Here is a 19,165-nt window from a genome sequence, read left to right on the forward strand (position 1 = left end):
TTCTCTCCCTAAGGCAATGGAGAAGTGTGTGCGTGTGCATGTGTGTAAGAGAGGGTGCGATCAACCGTTACCAACAGCTGGGAGAGGAAACACAGCACCCTTGCACACAGAGCATGGAGGTGGAAAACTCACTCACACCCAAAACACAGTCAGGTATACAGTTACACGCAAACACTGCAAACCCTCAGCACAGCCATGCCCTCACCCATGATGTCCAGCAAGGCACAGAGCTCCCCAGTGAGGGCACTTGGGAAATCATATGACTTATCAGGTAATTGGGTTTCCACACATTCAGTTAGTCAAGAACACAAACAAATTTAACCAGCAGTGCATGTTAAGGTGGGCTATGTTGACAACAGGTAATCACTGAGCTGTGTGTACATGCTACTAGTTGTACTAAATAGAGAGCAATGTTAGCATTTGAGGGTGCTATTGCATCAACATTAGCATAAGGCCTAGACTTCCATTAGCACAATAGCAGTGGAATTAGTGGCTAGGCTAGCTTACCGTAAGTGAGGACGTAGAGAGGCTTGCCATTGGTGTCCATAGTGGTGAGGCAAGGGGCTTTGGGCGAGATGGTGCCCCAACGCTGCAGGGCAGCCTCCAGGGATGGGGGCCAGTTGGTCACCACCCCCAACTGCTCGCCGCGCATGGTCAACATCTGGGCCCCCTCTGGCCGCGGCTGGTTGGGGTCAGGCTGCTGGACTGTTGTGCACCAATGCATTCAATACACACGTACGCAAGCACACACACACACACACACACACACACACACACACACACACACAAAACAGTTTATGAGTTTGATGTAACATTTCATAATCATATTATGAGGTATATAAAGCAGAGAAATGAGTCACTAAAAGAAGGCTAATGGAGAAAGCTAATGGAGGAGGCTAATGGCTAAGGCTAACCTTCGAGGAGTTCCTCAAAGTCGTCCACAAAGAACTCTCTGAGGGGGGGTCGTCTGGGCTGCTTGAGGGTGTTCACTAGCTGCTGGATCTTAGCGGACACTCGACTGCTCACTGGGACTCCTGAGGACACACACCATCAGTAAAGTCATTAAGGGTGACGTGTCCAGACACACACACACACACACACACACACAAAACCAGACATCAAACACTCACAAACAGATAAAACAAACATACAGCATACAAACAAACACACTCTGTACTCAATACAATATCCTCAAGCAGCTACATACTTGCTGTCCCTACAGCTCTCTCCCACATCCTTCCAGGGTTTGCACTAATACACAAATCTCTCTCTCACACACACACACACACATTTTAATTCTTTATTTAAATCATATTACAACAGACAGGATTCAAATATTTCAAGAGATAAGATAGGGCTTTGTCACTCAATGGTATTCAGGGGTACAAAAAACATCTCCTGCGCCATACTGCAAGGCTGCCAACTGTATAACTGCCGATATGGAGCAAAACTAGCTGTTTTGTTTTTCTGCTGGAGAGCCCTGCCAGCCTTAACCCACTGAAAACAAGATTGTGGACATGCCCCAAGCTGCCAAAGATCAACACAACTAGCTTGCATTGATAGCCTAGGTCACATAGTTTTGTCCGTATGTGTTGGTACTTCATGATTTTATCATCAAAAGCCATGTCCATGTAAAGATCGTACACCTATTTCAAGTATAAGTACTTCCCTTCTGTCTCGGTCTAAAAACACAACATCAGGGGTGTTAGGGATGTTACAAAACACATCAGTGGAGCTGTTAAACCATTCTGGCATAATACGCGAATGTTTGTACATGGTCACATTATCTGGAAGTACATCCTTAACAGTGCTAGCAATAAGGTCAACAATTCGGTCGTGGCGTGCAGTACATAGTACAGCCATTAACAATATGGGCAACTGATTCGAGGTGATGGTCAGAGTCTGAGTGCATTATACAGTGTGGATGGTGGATTGCAGGGTACTATAATGCAAGGTTGTATTTGGTGGGTAACACCTGCAGTCTGGCTTTGAAACAGAGGATGTCCTCCCCAACAGCGGCATTTGTAAACATGGAGTGTGTTGTGGCTTGTTGTGATATACAGTAGCCTCTGCTGTTACAGATGGGTCTGTGACAACTGCATCAGATGCCTGTGGTGCTGTGTGAGAGTTGTGTTGTGTCCATTCCAGTTTGACTGACATTCTGTTGCACAGATCATTTAGGTCCGGCCAGTCTGATCGGACTCCAAAGCCTGCAGCTTGTGTGTCCAGTTTCCCGCTGCTTTTCCTCCTAAAGCCTAGGAAGCTGTCCTGGCCTGGTTTGGCCAGAGGAACCTTCCTCTTCCAGAGGTCCAGCAGGAGGGAAGCTCTGGCTAGCTCTCTGACAGTGGCATCGTCATTGTTGAGCAAGCAGATGAGGTGTGTCAGCCTGGTGGCAGTGTATACTCATTCCACGTTTGGGACACCCAGCCCCCCCCTCTTTGCGTGAGAGGAAGATGAGGTCCCGGGTAGAGTGAGAGTTCAGCTCGAGAGTTTGGACGTTTGCAAAGAGGTGTTGCACCACCTCTCTGATAGTGTCCAGTTTCATGACTACAGGGAGGGGGGAGGAGTCGATTAGGTTGATCCTGTTCTTATAGGCATGGCATAGCTCCTGTACCTGCTCCACTCACCTGCAATGTTGATGTTATGGCCAAGATAGGTGTATGACTCATGGCGTGGGTAGACGCTCTTACTAACCTATATCTAATATAAAACTGTTTTCCTCATGGACTACTGGGATGTATGTGTATGATTGTATGTGTATGTAATGTTGTATGTGATGTTTTGTGTATGTAATGTTAAGTATGTATGTTATGGTCTCAGATGGTTACTGTGAATATCATTGTTTGTACCACTACCCTTTCATGAACCATGGGCCCCCACCTATAAGCTTTTCTAGCTTCTTTGGGGGACCCATTCACTCTACCCGTCTGTCTTTGTACCCATACTGGTTTACTGTAATGTTTGAAGTGGTATTGTGAATAAAACTCAAACTCAAACTCTGATGGGCTGCCCCATGATTGTGAAGAAGGGGGGTTTGTCCGATTTGGCTTTATACCAGCGGTTGCCACTGCTGCGTCGCTCGTATAGTGCTGCGCACTTGGTGTGTTTTACCTTTAGTACTAGCGTCCAAAGCATATCTTTCTCTGCTGCATTAACGATGGCAGTTACAACGGGCGCAATGTTTAAGATTTTATATTGCCATGGTTTGGCACAGGGCTGCGAAACTCACGTGCGGTGCTGTCGGCCATGTTGGACACACACACACACACACACACACACACACACACACACACACACACACACACACAAACTCAACACTAATATTTCAGTGTCTAAAACAGGTGAACAGGCAAAGCTCCAGAGTGGAGAGAAAAAAAGCACACAACCCTTTCCCTGCCAGCCTCAGCAGATGTACTCATGTTCCCCTCTGTTATGTTGGGCCATGTTTTGAGAAGCCAAGTTTTCATGCAACACCAAACAAATCTATCCGGCGTGGCGGCATCGATTGAACACATCTGACAAATGCAGTCAAATGCAGACACACCGAGGGGGCTTGTCCCCGGAGAGCAAATTAAAGCCAAATAAACGAGAGGTGGGATCAATGCCCTCCATCACAGCCTGATCTCCGAGGAGCCATCACAACAAATATCAGCTTTCTGTCCTGCGGAGGATGGAGCTGTCCGTCACCTGTCACCGCGGCTACCATCTCCTTCCCCCGCATCATGCCAACATCAACGATGACGGATGCATGCCGATCCTGGACTCCCAAAAAAGCGAGTTCACAAAACATTCTCATATAGAGCCACTGAAAAATGGTGGACTATCTATATGTGCCTGAGGCTGCCCTAGACAGATCCATACATCCATACATACAGTACCTCCATTTATTTACTTATACACAGACATTCCCAGACAGCTATACACAAAACAGATATACTGTACACCTTTCTTCTTTCACACAGAGACACACACACACACACATACACAAACAGAAACACACACACACACATACACAAACAGAAACACACACACACACACACACTACAGGTCCTCACCATCTCCGGTCTCCATGAGCTCGGCGTTGCCGTATTTGGGTGTGGTTCTGGGGACGGTGGACACCTGTGGCCTCTCCACCTGAGGCGGCAGCTCAGAGGTGTAGGTGGTGACGTCCGGAGGAGCCGAGTGGTTCTCTGTGTCACGGCAACCAGAGAGAGAGAGGGAGAGAGAGAGAGAGAATGAGGGAGAGGGAGAGAGAGAGAATGAGAAAGAGGGAGGAGGTAATACAGAGAAGGAGGTAAACAAAGAGACAGATAAAGAAAGGGAGATTTCATTTAACTCCTAGATTTCACACACAATCAGATCACAATTCACTGACCACACAAAGAGGATGAGAAGAGGTGAATGACTACTAGAAAAAAAAAACATGCACTGGGCCCGGAGGAATGGCTAGAGAGGTAAAAAGAGAGGAAGAGATGGAGCAAGAGACGGAGCGAAAGCGAAAGATAGAGGGATAAAACAGTGTTTTCAGGCGGCTGGATAATGACAGTCTCTTTCATTTCCACTTGATTTCCCTTGCCCCCCCCCCCCCCCCCCCCTGCTCGCCCTTCTTCTTGATTATAAATGTTCGGCTGCCGATGGTTCATTATTACCGTCTCAGTCCTCCCAGGTCCCCACACCATCGGGCCAAAGCCTTCTCTTATTGATGTTTCTTTCATGTCGGCTGCCATGGCCCTCGGAAAAGAAATATAAAAATCTCATCGCCATCCCGTTATGGCACTGATAACGCCCAGAGCTTGACAGAACGATAAATCGCAGCGCTGCCACCACTCTAGCTGCTGCCGCCACTGCTCCCCGTGGGCGACCCTCAGAAGCAGAATTTGGGAGGCGTCCTCTGTCCTCTATGGCTGGCAGGCAGGCGGGCGGGTGGACGGCTTGTAAAAACCCACACAGGTTGTGTCGCCCATTACGCGCGCACCATTACACTCAAATTGACCAGCTAGGTGAGAAATAACATTCGCTGTGCAATTTGGGATTTCGGGGGGACAGCACTGGGGGAATCTCAATGAGGTCTAGACGATTTCGGGGGGACAGCACTGGGGGAATCTCAATGAGGTCTAGACAACACCGCGTTTGGACAATAAAATGCAGAGGGGAGAGAAAAAAGAAACGGCCATGGATGGCGCAGACTCACCTTAAGGCTTGTTTGTTTGTTTGTTTGTGTCTGTGTGTGTGTGTGCGTGTGTGTGTGTGTGTGTGTGCGTGTGTGTGTGTGTGTGTGTTGTGTCTATGTGAGAGTGAGTGAGAGAAAAAGACAGCGAGAGAAAAAGAAAGCAAGCGAGAGGCTGTCCTGGGTACTGTTTCTGTGTTTGCTGAGATCACAGGTTTGGGACCGTGATGGCAGTGACTCATGTCGCTGAGATGGAGATGAGGAGGGGACCTTGGACAGGCAAAGCCAAGGTCATCCCACACTCTCCCAGATCCATGGCACCTTGGGCCTGACAGACTCAGACAGCCTTCATGAAAGGAATAAATTACTCATGAGGCTCACACGAATAAGTCTGTGTTGGAGGGGAGATGTCCAAGGATAGCTGCTGGGGTGTTTGTGTGTGTGTGTGTGTGTGTGTGTGTGTGTGTGTGTGTGAGAGAGAGAGAGAGTGAGCTAGAGAGAGAGAAGATAACTCGAAAGAAAAGAAACAGAGAGAAAGCAACAAAGAGAGATAAGAGAAGGGAGAGAGGAAGAGAGAAAGAGAGAGAGAGAGAGAGAGGAAGAGAGCTATCCTGTCAGTGAGTGCAATCCTGGCAGACACAGCCTCTGTGCGAATGTGACTCAAAGGGCGAGAGGCCTCAGGGGCTGGAGTCAGCCGGCTGCAGCAGCACAGCAGTCAGCGCCGCCCCACCTCCATCACTCAGGCCTCGCCTCTCAGGCCCAAGCCCAGCCAGAGCGCCCGCGTCCGCGGCTGAGCCACGGCTCCTTCACCAGGGATGACTGTCAGAAAGAAACAGCCGGCGGCTAGCTCCACAGTGTCTCTTACGCAACAGGACTGAAAATAACCCACCTACGTGACATGCACACGCACACACACACACACACACACACACATACAGACAGCCTTTTGCATTTATGCTGGCACTAATGTGAAGAAGGAGTTTCCTAAAAGGCTGGAGGGAGTTTGAGTGTTTTACTTGAAGGACAACAAAAGGGAGAGTGAATGAACTCTGCTGCACTAATGAACGTCATCTGTGATGGAGAGCTATCATGGCTCCGGGGTGGGGAGGGTTATGCATACAATACACAAACCTGCAGGGAAAAACAGTGGAAATGCTGTAGACATTTTAGGGTCTAGGGCGTGATATTCTCAATGCTACGCTATCAATGTCTTGACCCCAAAAGTAATGGATAGTATGTGTAAAGTTGATCTAATTGAACAAACCAGATTGCCAATATCGCAACATTTCAACAGTTGAAATCATCATGGCCCACATATTGACCAATAATATTGACCATTATGCACTTCCATTCAAATATGATATTATCTATCTGCTAGTGGGGCATGCTGTGGCTATCCGGCATCATATCCATTAATCTCAATCTTAATCATAAAGTAAAATTCCGGTATTTAGCACTTTGAGTCCCTTTTTTGGTTTGTTTTGGATGAACTAGAGTGGTGGACACCGAAATTTTGACGATTGGTCCTGTCTCGACTTTTCTGACTCGTTTTAAATCGCCTTTACTGCTTCAGAGTGGCTGCCTACAGGCATGCACAAACATGTTCTTAAAACAACCCTTAATGTTCGTTTTCAAAACTGTGCAACTCACCGAGTGGTTAGTGTTGTTCGTTGATTATTAAAATCAAATATATCAGCGCAATGTATGATTTCCAGCCATCTTATTTGCTATTGTGAAACAATTTTTTCAGACACCTCACAACCGCGTATAAACTTCTGCTCAATATTTGAGCCTGAAGCATAGACTGTGGCGCAGTAATATCAACGTGCAATGAGTCTTCCAACAGAAACTGTATTTCGCTACGCTACTTGTTTTGAAACATCAACGAAGAGATGTGTGTTTGATACTTGATTTCTGTTTAATGACTTTCCTAATGATTTCATTAGCGTTCCCCTAAACATTTAAAGCACGCAGTAACCAATTCAGGTCTTCAGCTCCAGATGGTCCTCTTCAAGCTTGTTTGGTCATTTGTTTGTCTGTTGATTAACTGCATATCCCAAAACAAACATCAGTGCCACCAGCAGCACGGGCAAACCAAGGCACTCCATCACGCTCAAATGTCAAAAGCCACTCGACGGGCGCAACATCTCATTTAAACAAACACACTGGCATGGAGGTGGAGGCTCAGCAAATTACAGTGACCATTGTGCCACTCTGATTGTGGTGAGGACGTGATGACTGACACATGTGTAGCTGGACAACACACACACACACACACACATATATATACATATATATAAACACACACAGACATAAGACAGCACGATGAATGAGGCATCTAAAAGCAGACCCTACAGACGAAATACCACACCCGTGTTTTCATAAGTCACCAACATGAAGACATTCCTTTCACAAAAACAACCAGAGAACCATCAAATAATATCTGATCACACACAGAACATCTGACTCAAAGTACAACAAGCAAGACAATGTGACTACTGTAACATACTTTTGCCGCTGTAGAACAAGAGTCACAATACTACCACTGCACATGACATTGACGGCTAACAGCAGCTCCACAGAGACACGCACAGAGACCAGCCCCACAGACACTACTGCCCCAGGGAGAGGGGCTCTTCACAGGCTACACACAGACTACAACACAGGCCACCTCCGGATGAGGGTGGGGGATGGTGGATGGATGGGGGAGGGAGAGGGGGAAAGGAGACCAAGGGGCTGGCCGGCACAGAAGGTGGGGAAAGGGGAGAAGGGTGGTGGTGGTGGTGGTGGGGGGGGGGGGGCATTGTGAATACTGACCATCCGACTCCAAGGGTGGCGGCCAGAGGAGGTCGGATCCAAACTCGCAGGAGCGACGCAGCGAGTTGCCGTTCTCCGCAACCCCGAACATGGTTTTCCTCTTGAGCGAGAGGTGCCCTATGGGCCCTGGAGAAGGGGTGGAGGGAGGGGGGGGAGGAGGGAGGGAGGGGGGGAGAACCAACCTTAGAGCCACAGAGCCCAGGCCCACAGCTGGGCAAACACTACCAACACAGGCACGGCACCAGAGAGGAGAAGGGGGGGATGGGGGGGGGGGGGGGGGTGAGAGAGAGGGAAGGAAGGGGACAGATGTCTCCCAAAATGGACACAGCCATGTTTACAGGTAGGACCAGGCATTATGGATACCGGTCCTCTTGCGATGAGGGGGTGAGGGGGTAAGGGGGTGGGGGGGTCGTTGGTGGTGGGGGGGTAAGGAGAGAGCGGAGAGGGGATTTGGGTTTCCATCATGAATCAGCTTCCTGTCATGAATGGGTCCTCCACACACACTGGCTTGTCTTCCTGTCCCAACTCCCAGAGCGCAACACAAAACAAAAGGCAGGAGGGTAGGGGGTAGTCGATGCGATGAGAACATAGCAATAGCCTATCAGACTATGGACTAGATCATTGCATCACTGCAGACAAAGAAAGGTGTGCCCTGGCAGGTGTGCATAGTCAGACCGATGCCCAATGGATGAACAACACCTCCCAAAATCGTCGTTGCCAAACGATTTTTTTTTTTCAGGACTGTTGGCACCACTCTCCGCGGTTTGTTTGTCTGCTTTTAGATGGTAGCGTAGCATGGACACACAGGAGAGGGAGTGTGTTAGTGTGCACATGTGAACATGCGTATGTGTCTGAGGCAAAATAAATAGTGGGGGAAAAAAAGGAAACACGCATCACTGCCTTTTCAGTTAATGTGATGATGAACCTTGACTGCTGGGTGCTGTAACATTGTCGCACGGTGGCTATAAAAATGCTGTCAGCCTGGACTCTTCACCTGAGCAGAATGCTAAACAATCCACCTTGTGCTGCACCTCAGTCTGGCTAGAAAACTCTGTAACTCTCTTTCATCTTTTGTCTCCTCTCTCTCTTTCTCTCTCTCTCTCTATTCCTCAGTCTGTTTGTATGTCTCTCTGTGTCTGTCTCTCCTTCCTTCTCTCTCCATCTCCAAAGGCAGAGCTGCAGATTGAGCACAGGCTTCCTTTTCCCTGCTGTGCAGTCTGTGTACACTGCAGGTCAGCCAGGTAGATTGATCTAACATCTGTCCAGTGCGCTGCAAACACTCCTGTCTCCTCGGCTCTTTCAGAATGAACTGTGAACCGTGGCAGGCAAAATGTGCGGCACAAGCTTGACTCAGAACTATGGCAGCAATAAAACCTCCACAAGGTTAAGCAATGAGAGAGAGAGAGAAAGAGAGACAGAGGGAGAGAGAGAGAGAAAAAGAGCGAAAGAGAGAGAGAGAGAGAGAGAGAGAGAGAGAGAGAGAAAGAGACAAAGAGAGAGGGAGAGAGAAAAATCTTTGGAGGGAGAAGTGTGTACACTAGCACGGTTGGGTTAGTGAATGTTAGCGGAGAGGAGGTGTTCAGATGTTCATGTCGGCATTTCAAATGACACACCACATGACCAGTCGGAGGCACACAGAGGAAAGCAAGAGGCGGCGGCATACGCCACAGATATAAAAAACACAGAGAGGTGGACAGGGCAGGGCAGGGCAGACACACAGCAGACAGGCCAGTGGTGGGCACAGAGAGCGGGAGAGGAGGAGGAGGAGGAAGAGGACAGGGACGGACAGCGAGAGACAGAGAGGACAGAGGCGGAGGTGACAGAGGTCAAACAACAGGGAATGGGGTTTACTGTCAAGCAGATACTTGAAGAGGGAGAAAACAGAGGAGAGAGGAGAAGAAAGAGAGGAGGAAAATACCTAGAAAGAAAGAAAGAGAGAGAGAGAGAAAGAGAGAGAACAGACCCAGAGAGAGAGAGAGAACACACCCAAACGGAAAAAGAGAGAAAAAGAGAGATAGAACAGAGCAAAAACAGAGAGGAAGTACAAGAGAGGATGTAGCAGTAGCCGAGGGCAGGTGAAAGAGGGGGAAACAGCCAGATCACAGCAGCAGTAATCGCAGGTAAACAGCAAGAAGAAGGTGGGTTTATATTTACCTGACTTGCCGACGTGCGTCTGGGCCAGGACGTCGGCGAGCCGGCTGGCGGCCCCGCTGCCCCCACTCTGGGTGGACGAGGAGGAGGAGGAGGTGGTGGAGCCCTGGTGGATGGCGCGGCTGATCCAGTGCTCCATGCTGACGCTGCCCTGGCTGGAGGTGGGGGTGCCCTCGCCCTGGCCGCCCTCCTCCTCCGAGCCCGAGGACGTGTCTGTCAGGGGGGGCAGAGAGGAGAGAGGAGAGAGTCCTAGTGAGAGTCACTCAGAGCCACTGAGCTGCCAGCGCCGCTGGTGGACAGGATGGACACAAACATACACACACACACACACACACGTACGTACACACATACATGTGCGCCTGCGTGCACACGCACATGCACACACACACACGCACACACACTGTGAGGACAATACGAAACGAGACCACACACTCACTGCAATATTGTAATTACTGCTGAAAAATACGGGTAAAATATTATTATGCAAGCTTCCAGCTGTCAGATTTCTTTAAGCAAATATGCCCACATTTAATACTGCTCTCCTCTCTAACAAATAGCATAACTGTAATATGCACTTACGTTATATTATGTTCATAATCCTGGCAAAGGCATCTAAATTTAGTGTATATATGGAAAGATTATAACGGTGTTACTATGAAAAGATTTCTCTCTATATCCAAGGCCATGGGTGTGAATGACTCATTTAATGCTCCAACCTGTTTATTTGGGTGTCTTAATCCTTGACTTGTATCTTTTTCATGATTTCATAACAGTGATAATTCCAATATGGGCTAAACCCAAAATTATGTAATTTCATTTCAGAAATATTTGTGTATCTCAGTTTTTAATGTCTATGTAACGCTTATTGGGATGGAGAAAGCTGCACTGACAGGAGTCAGTGGGTGTGAAGTTAAGAGGATTGGGAGTGAATCTGTGTCCATATCCCGGCGGAAGTGTGAACAGCAGACTAAGCAAACTTGCAGCGCTATGAACAAAGGAAAAGAATTTATCTATTTTAGCGGTGTGTTGGTGTGTTAGCGTAATCTGTCTGTTGAGAATACTGCATAGGATGAATGCTTCACAAGTTGTAATTACAACCACACATTACTGTAATGAATTCACAATCCCATACACAAACTATTCCTCCACCTTTCCCATAAATGCATGAGAGGCATTTAAATGTAGCTCTCATACATTAAGTTAGCATGACCGTTTTTGATTGTTACACCAAATCTGAAGACAACCCATCAGACAATTATAATTTCAATTTATTTGATGTGTTCAATCTGTTTCTCTGTATTATGGTATGCTAGCCATGACTGGAATGTGGGTCCCGTGTGACCAGTCCAAATTAGGCCCACATTGGCATATTTACTGGGTATACACATCATCAGAACCAAGAGCAACATGTTCCATCGAGCTATCGACACATACTGGAACAGAAGGTCCCTGTTGTAATTGTGACTGTTACATGGTAAAGAAGTGCCGCACACTCTGGCTCCATATGACAAGTCTTTACTAAACAAAATAAGTTTCGGCCTATAAGGCCTTCATTAGATTTTTCCTGCTGTCTAATGCAACCTGGGACTGTTACATTAACCCTAGCACCATGGGGCTAATCATAGCACCATGCTCTGTAAGCTGACCCAAAGAAACTGGAGCAGCAGTTAATCATACCTAGTGTAACTAGATGTCTCTTGTAACATAGGACTGTTGACATCGACAACAAAGGACTCATACACACATACAAAACAATCTCTCAGTAGTGAGGGGCACAGCACTGGTGATCAGACCACAGATGGAGATGTGGGTGGGTCTGATGGAAAAACGACCAGGGACACGTTTCCCAATACCATAGTTCCTAATTAAGTTAGCAACTTTGTTGGTTGCAATGCAATTTCCCATTGCCAACCTAACAGGTTAGCAACTATGGTTTTGGGAAACGCACCCCAGAGTAAGGGCTGGAGGGGTGAGGCTCACCTGGGGGGGTGTAGGCATCCATGGATGTCTGGACTACCAGCGAGCGGCGCTTGGAGGGCATGGGCACGGCCATCTTGCGCTCCTTGTGTTTGGCCAGAGCGGCCTGCACGGCCTCTGTGTGCACGTCTACCAAAGAAAGAGAGAGAGAGAGAGACGTGAGCATTCCAAAAAGAGAGAGAAAAAGGGATACAAAGGAGGAAATAAGACGGAATGTGACAGAGTGAACGAAGGAAACAGAGAAAAGGTTAATGAAAGAAAGAGAGTGAGAGAGTAATAGAGCACCATTAGACATAAGGGACAGGGTGGTAGTGGCGAGTCATGCTATGGCTCAGTCACCAGGACTCTGAATGAGAGAGTCAGTGATCAAGTAAGACAGGAAGAGAAGAGAACAGGACAGGAGAAGCACAAACGAGAGTGAATAAGCAGAGAGAAGAGAGGGAGAGCAGGACCGAGACCGACTGGACAGGGTGAGGAGAGAGGGGTGTAAGGAGGGGGTGCAGGTTGAGCGGAGCTGACCGCAGCCAGGGTACCACCTCCGGGCCGTATGGCCGAGCAGAGCCCACTGAGTCACCAAGGTGACTGGGCTCCTCTAAGAGCTCTCTGCAAGCAGGGGGGCACAGATCTGACGTTAGCATGCTGCCATTTCTGGCAGATTTATGCATGTGTGTGTGTGTGTGTGTGTGTGTGTGTGTGATAGAGAGAGAGACAGAGAGAGAGAGAGAGAGCAGTGTCAGACAAGACCCATGTGTGCGCTCTCCTTCCTCTCTCTCACACACACACACACACACACACACACACACACACACACACATGCTTAGTGAAGCCAGGCTGCTCACTGTTGGATGGCTCTACAAGTGCACAGATGGGCTAAGCTCACAGATCGCCGGATACATGAAGACTTGTGACGTGGCAAAAACAGGAGGACAATGGCTGACCTTTCTGATTGGCCAGCATCTTTGTCAATCCTGAATCACATCATGTGTGGGAGCATAGCTCTTACAGTAGGGCACATTTCTCATAATCCTGTATGATTTCAGATCACAACAAGAAAATGTAGTGAGGGCCTGAAGGCTTTGATGTATAGGTTGAGTTACTGACATATGGGGTATGCTATAGATAAAACCTGATTAAATATGGATTTGCTTCTGTTTTGGCATTGCATAGAGCTCTTTCCTGAGTCTTTTGTTTTCTTTCTTTTGCCACATTAATATAAAGAAGCTTTGTTTAAAGCTCAGATCAATCTGAAAGGGATACACCAGACGTTGTGTGTGTGTGTGTGTGTGTGTGTGTGTGTGTGTGTGTGTGTGTGTGTGTGTGTGTGTGTGTGTGTGTGTGTGCACCCCAATGTATGACAAATACACTCAAAATGAAATAGAGGTGTGAAGGTTTGCTGACACATCCATTCACATAAATTATAGTCTCAGGGCAGTTTAGCAACACATCAACACGATGGGAGGTGAGAAAAAAAGTGGAGAAATCCATAATTTCCAACCCACTCCGGCCCTCTTTTCCCAGCAGAAGGCAGGTGTAACTCTGAAGGAGGCGGCCTGACAGATGGTGTTATATGAAGCTTTGGGGCCAACAGAGAATTGCACATTGAATACAAGGCACAGACAAACCTCTGCTTCCATTCTACCCCGAGCGCTAATAATTTAAATAATTCTGTAGTACCACTGACATGGTCGCCGAGGGACGTTCTTTGATATTCTGTCTTATGAGGGGAAGGGACAGACTCTCTTAACTCTGCTAGATTTTCTCAAATCCTACTTTCCTTTCCTCTCCCGCAGGTAAGCAGTGTTGGAAGCACTCTCCTACAAATTAACTCTATCTGAACAAGGTTATATTCTCCAAGAGAATACACCTAATTGGCATTGTGGAATATGGGGTATATGTTAGGGTGTATAAAAATGCCTGTTTAATATATCTGTGGTATAGCAGTGGTGGTGGTATCAGTATATGTGATGGTGTGTATAGAGGAGTCTGTGGCGCTGGTGGACGGACAGTGGGCTGTCATCGGGAGAGGGTGCTGGGGGTCTCACCTGATCTGTAGCGCTCGTCTCGGGTGCCTGAGGAGCGCCGACGGTGGTAGCGGGAGGCGGAGGAGGGGCCCATTGGAGGCCTGCGCTCGTGCGCCATCGACGCCTCCAGTCCTGAGGGAAGGAGAGAGAGAAGAGGGAAGGAGAGAGAGAGAGAGAGAGAGTGGGGGAGAGAGAGAAGAGGGAAGGAGAAGGAGAGAGAGAGAGAGAGAGAGAGAGAGAGTGGGGGAGAGAGAGAGAGAGAGAGTGAAATGATGATATGAAGGAGGAAAATCAAATGTTTGAGTGGCGAGAGCAGAGAGATAATAGATGTGTGAGGAAAAATGAAAGTGGCACAGAATTGATACGGAGAAAATGCGAGAGAGAGTGAGAGAGAGAGAGAGAGAGTGAGGTAGAGACAGACAGAGAGAGAGAGAAACGACAAGGAGAAATAGTGTTACACAATACATTCCGGCCTGTCTCCTTTGATTAGGGGTCCATCCCATGCATCTCATGGGTGCTGTACTGACGCTGACAGAGGGACCAGCACACTGAGAAGCTTCGGCACACTAAAGCCCTTTTGCGTCGCCACTCTATTCTCCTCCCTTCTCTGCCCAACATTCTTCTGTTGTCTTCTCCTTCTCCCTTCCTTCCTCATCTCACTCCACATCCAACCTCCTCTCCTCGCCCTCCTGTCTCTAGGTTTCAGCATCTCTGCTGCTCTGTGCTATGCCATCCATGCATGTGTTTGTCTGACCAACAGCTGGTGTTGGCACCAAAGAGCAGCTCTGATAGCTCCTGAGTTCAGTATGCTTTGCATTCTTCTGCACCAGCACCTGTCCCCCTTCTCTTCTACAATTGTGAGCAAAAGGAAGTACTGCCCTGCAATGCATTATTACTGTAATAATCAGGTTTTTTTTAGAGGAGGTCACATCAAATGAAAAGCAAGACCATCAGGACACACTCAGAAGGGGACACGTGGGCCTTTATGGTCAGTCAGTAGCAGCGTTGACACAGCAGTGACTCCTTACCCTGCGATGAACTGCCTGACCCCTAGCTGACCCACCCTCCCTCCCTAAAAGCCACAGGCCTTCTAACCTCATGGCTCCAGACCAGCCCCTCCCCACTCCAATGATGGTGGAGCCATCCAGTCATTTCCACCAATCACATATTATTGAGTTAATGACCCTCGAGCGACAGCGTTCTCTGGCCAGACAGCTGTTGTTCTGGACGGGTAACCCGATACTCCCAAGTCCCTGAAAGACCAGAGGCAGTCGAGTCAGGTCTAGTCAGTGGAAGCGGGCATGGGCCTAGGCACTGCCCTGCCCTTCATACCCAGCTCCGGCTAGCCTGTGGCAGTGGGCAGGGTGGGGGGCGGCGGGGAGGTTGGCAGAGCGGGTTCATTATGTCTGTCTCTCTGGATAAAAATGCTCTCTCGCGCGGGTCTGGAGTGTGGCTGGCCCTGGAGATTGATTCTCCACGGTGGCAGAGCAGTCCGCGCTGTTGGAAATAATCATCTCGTTATTCACCTCTGATCCACCCCCCCCCCCCACCACCACCACCCCCATCCCCTCTCCCCGACTCCCTCCTCCAACGCATTTTAACCGACGCACTGAACGAACCCAAAGCCCACAGCTGCTCTCCTTCTTTTCTCCTGTCCTCTCTGGCACGACTGCAAACTCCTGAACTACATCATGATATCATCCCCCCCCCCACCTCCCCTCCCGCATCCACCCCCCTCTCCTCATTTCTGGCGGGCAATGACAGCTGAGGACACAGTTTCTGCCGTTTGCTGCTGCCTGTTGCTGTTGCCATAGTGATGTGCCCAGTGACGAATGCGTGGCTCATCAACAATGCGGGGCAACGTTACTGCTTCATTCTCGAGAACCTTCAGAAATGTCAAGACTACGACGGGGAGCTGACCACGAGGTGGTTGAAACGTTCGACAAAAAATAAAGGGGAACACTGTATCAGAATAAGAATCTCCAGACACACACACACACACACACACACACACATATACACACACAGAGCAGTTCATCTTCAAACGGCTAGGACAGTGTCACAGGCTCCAAAGATAAAATGAGCAATTACTTTGGCGAGGCTCTCTTCATGCTAATGGCCTCAGCCTGTTCCCATTAAGTTCAGCCTAATGCGATCTCGCCGTCTGATGAGGAGACGCCCGCTCCAACGCTCGCTTGGACGCACCGTCTCGCTAGCAGCCCAGGGCTGCATGGTGAAGACGATCAGACGCCGTGCATTCGGAGCTGAGCGTCAGTGCAGCTGATACAGCTCCATTTAAGAACAACTCATAGCCCATATTTGTTGTAGTCATAAAAAACAAAGAAAGTGGGAATAATTTCTGAGAGATGTACACTGTGAGTGTACAGCAGTTCCTGCAACCTTCAATTACAGAATAATGTATACCTACGTTTTAGGTCGACCTGAATCTGTTAAATCTACTTGAAAAGTGTCCAAAAAAAGACATTTGATTATGATATAAAAAATATATAAACATCTAACCACACAATAGTTAATCTCAGCAGAACCTCCCCCCCCCCCCCCCCCCTTAAATGCAGTGGAGCTTGAAAGTTTAAACCAGTGATGGGTTTGTTTCTGATGATGCGATCAGCATTGTGTAGTGTTTACATAAGGAGATGAAAGGCTGAGCACTATCGCGAGCCTCTCTCTGAGGGGAAGCCAGCCTGTTGTTTATGGTGAATCTGATGAGGCTCCTGAGGACAGAGCAGGAATCTCGCCTTTCACCAGCGACCTCTTTTTTTTTTTTTTATCTGCGCAGATTTTTTTCCCCTCTCGATAAACAAATAAACCAGGGCCAGGAAACAGAGGGAAAAAGAGCAAGATGAACTTCCTGTCTGGTTGTGAGGCTAGATGCCGCCACTGTGACTAATGCCTTAAGCACAGCTGAGCCGTCGTAGCATAGCAGTGGCTATGTGCCACAGGTGTAGCGCCAAAAAAGCGAACTACTTCTGAGCAGAGGAGAAAAACATCCCATTTTTTGAAGGGGCTCGAAAGGAGAGATTGGCATCAGGGAGGGAAAACAATCCTTCGGCTCAAATCTTAAGCTCTGGAATAGTGTGCTAGGAGGAAGCTGATTCCCTCTCCGGCCCACAGAGCCTCCTTCAGCAGTGCTAAAAAAAACTGAGGCGTAAAACCATCTTACTGTGCGAGACGCTAGCTTTCCCAATAGCATTAACACTAGCCTCCCACTCGCCATGTTTGTGGGTTTCCTCCTCTGAGAATGCAAATCTGTAACTTCAAAGCGATGATTTTTTTTTTTCTTCATGTAGATGCTTGATAGAACATCTGAAATGAGAAGATGTGTGTATCTGGGGCAGTTTGGAGGGTGGCAAAGGGCAAAGAAGGGGGCAAAGCTGAAACCCCCCCACAAAATTTACCTGGAGGCTGTGGCAGGTAGGCCCCGAGTAGTTTTGCCCTCTTCTTTTCATAGCCTTTCTGAGTGATATCACCTGCCAAAACAAGAGAGAGATCATGTGACTCTTGATATTAAAAGGGTGACAATATCAAAAATCCATGGTCCTTCCAGAAGCCCAGGGACCCTAAACGGGCCACACTGAGCTTTCTGGGAAGCTTTGCCTAAATAATGAAAGCAATAGAGATGCAATGAGGCCTAAAATGAGTCGTATTATGGTTTACAATGTTGTCTTTATTTATTCAATGTTGTCATTTATTTGACGTTACTCTACTGAGAGCATGAGTAATGAGGTGGCTATTTGTTGAGCCACAAAACATTTCAATCTCTAAGTAACCAGATGCTGGAAAAACAAAAAGGTTTGTATCTGACCACTTTGGCTGCAGAAACAGGACATGCATTAGACTTTAGGAAAAACATTGCAGTCTAACCAAGCTTTTAACTGTCCATTCACATTAGTGATTTCTTTTAACCAAGAAGGGTGGACTTCAGGAGCTCTAGTGGGGTACTAGTTACAGTACAGCTATATGTTTGTCTGTACTCTATGTGAAATCTTACCATGACACCAAATGAATGGGCTGCCTACTTTAACACAAATATGTACACTGTACAGTATAGCCCCTATTAGGCAATGATTATAAGATGGATGTAATCTCTAATGTCAAACTTTGCTTAAAAATCATCCAAAAGGTGATTTTTAAGCTACTAATAAACTATACTTATCATACCAGCAGCATGTAAACAGTTCCTCAACTATATTCTTTCATCTAAAGCAGGTCAAATACAACAGAAATGCTTTCCCAGCACCTTGCGCCAACAGCCTGTGCTTCCTGAGATGAAAATAGATATGCCAGTTCACATATAAACAACGTTATCAGTAGAGGAGTGAAATGAATGGGTGCAAGGCTACAGTAGTGGCATACACTAGGTAGCCTTTCTGACACATGGCTGGCATGTGTACATGGTCTGAATGGGAACGTGTGGGTGTTCGGGGAGGGGAGGAGGAGGAATGCCATGCACTGTGTAATGATTAATGCAACAGGGCTGTCTCTGTGACTCCTGTCACAAAGCATTAGCCATCCGGGCCTCCTCATTTTGAGGAGGAAATTGGGTGGGGGGGATTTGGTGCAGAACAGGCAGGCGAGTGGTGAGAGCTTGGGCATAACGGAGAGGGCATAATGGAGGAACATGCTGTGGCCCTCCAAACCCACCATCCACCCACATATAACCACCACCACTACCAAATACCTCTGTCCCACTGGATGAGCAAGAGGGGCTAACACCAACATATGAGTGTGTGTGTCTGTTTGTAGGCGTATGTGTATGTGTATGTGTGTATGTGTGTATGTGTGTGTGAGTGAGTGAGTGAGTGAGTGAGTGAGTGAGTGAGTGAGAGGGAGGTAGAAAGAGAGAGATTCGCTTTGGTTGGAATCCATTACAGTGATCAAACGCTCAAACGCCTTGTTTCATGTCTGATCCAGCCCTTTCCTTTTGAAAGAGAGAGAGTGTGTGAGAGAGAGATAGACATACAGAGAAAGAGAGAGAGAGAGAAAGAAGCATTGGAGAGAGCTGAGCTTTGAA

The 19,165-nt window shown here is 47.9% G+C and overlaps 1 protein-coding gene across 13 annotated transcripts in view; it reads right to left on the reverse strand.

The window, feature by feature from the left end:
• The window catches only part of dip2ca (disco-interacting protein 2 homolog Ca), an 88,305-nt gene that overhangs the window by 31,829 nt on the left and 37,311 nt on the right, over positions 1–19,165 (reverse strand). For 7 of the 13 annotated variants that reach the window (XR_006024447.1, XM_042067097.1, XM_042067095.1 and 4 more), the window contains exons 2-9: positions 17,550–17,621; positions 14,155–14,265; positions 12,116–12,241; positions 10,139–10,384; positions 7,985–8,110; positions 4,056–4,190; positions 915–1,034; positions 508–705 (exon numbers count right to left, since the gene is read on the reverse strand). Coding sequence is in view for 12 of the 13 variants with exons in the window: in XM_042067097.1 (XP_041923031.1) it covers positions 508–705; positions 915–1,034; positions 4,056–4,190; positions 7,985–8,110; positions 10,139–10,384; positions 12,116–12,241; positions 14,155–14,265; positions 17,550–17,621 (1,134 nt within the window). In the remaining variant the exon portion in view is untranslated. The remainder of the gene's footprint in view (positions 1–507; positions 706–914; positions 1,035–4,055; positions 4,191–7,984; positions 8,111–10,138; positions 10,385–12,115; positions 12,242–14,154; positions 14,266–17,549; positions 17,622–19,165) is intronic. The other 6 variants (XM_042067107.1, XM_042067106.1, XM_042067105.1 and 3 more) reach the window with 3 other exon arrangements.

The sequence above is a fragment of the Alosa sapidissima genome, chromosome 17 (assembly GCF_018492685.1).
Source record: "Alosa sapidissima isolate fAloSap1 chromosome 17, fAloSap1.pri, whole genome shotgun sequence".
In the NCBI taxonomy this organism is placed as follows: domain Eukaryota; kingdom Metazoa; phylum Chordata; class Actinopteri; order Clupeiformes; family Clupeidae; genus Alosa; species Alosa sapidissima.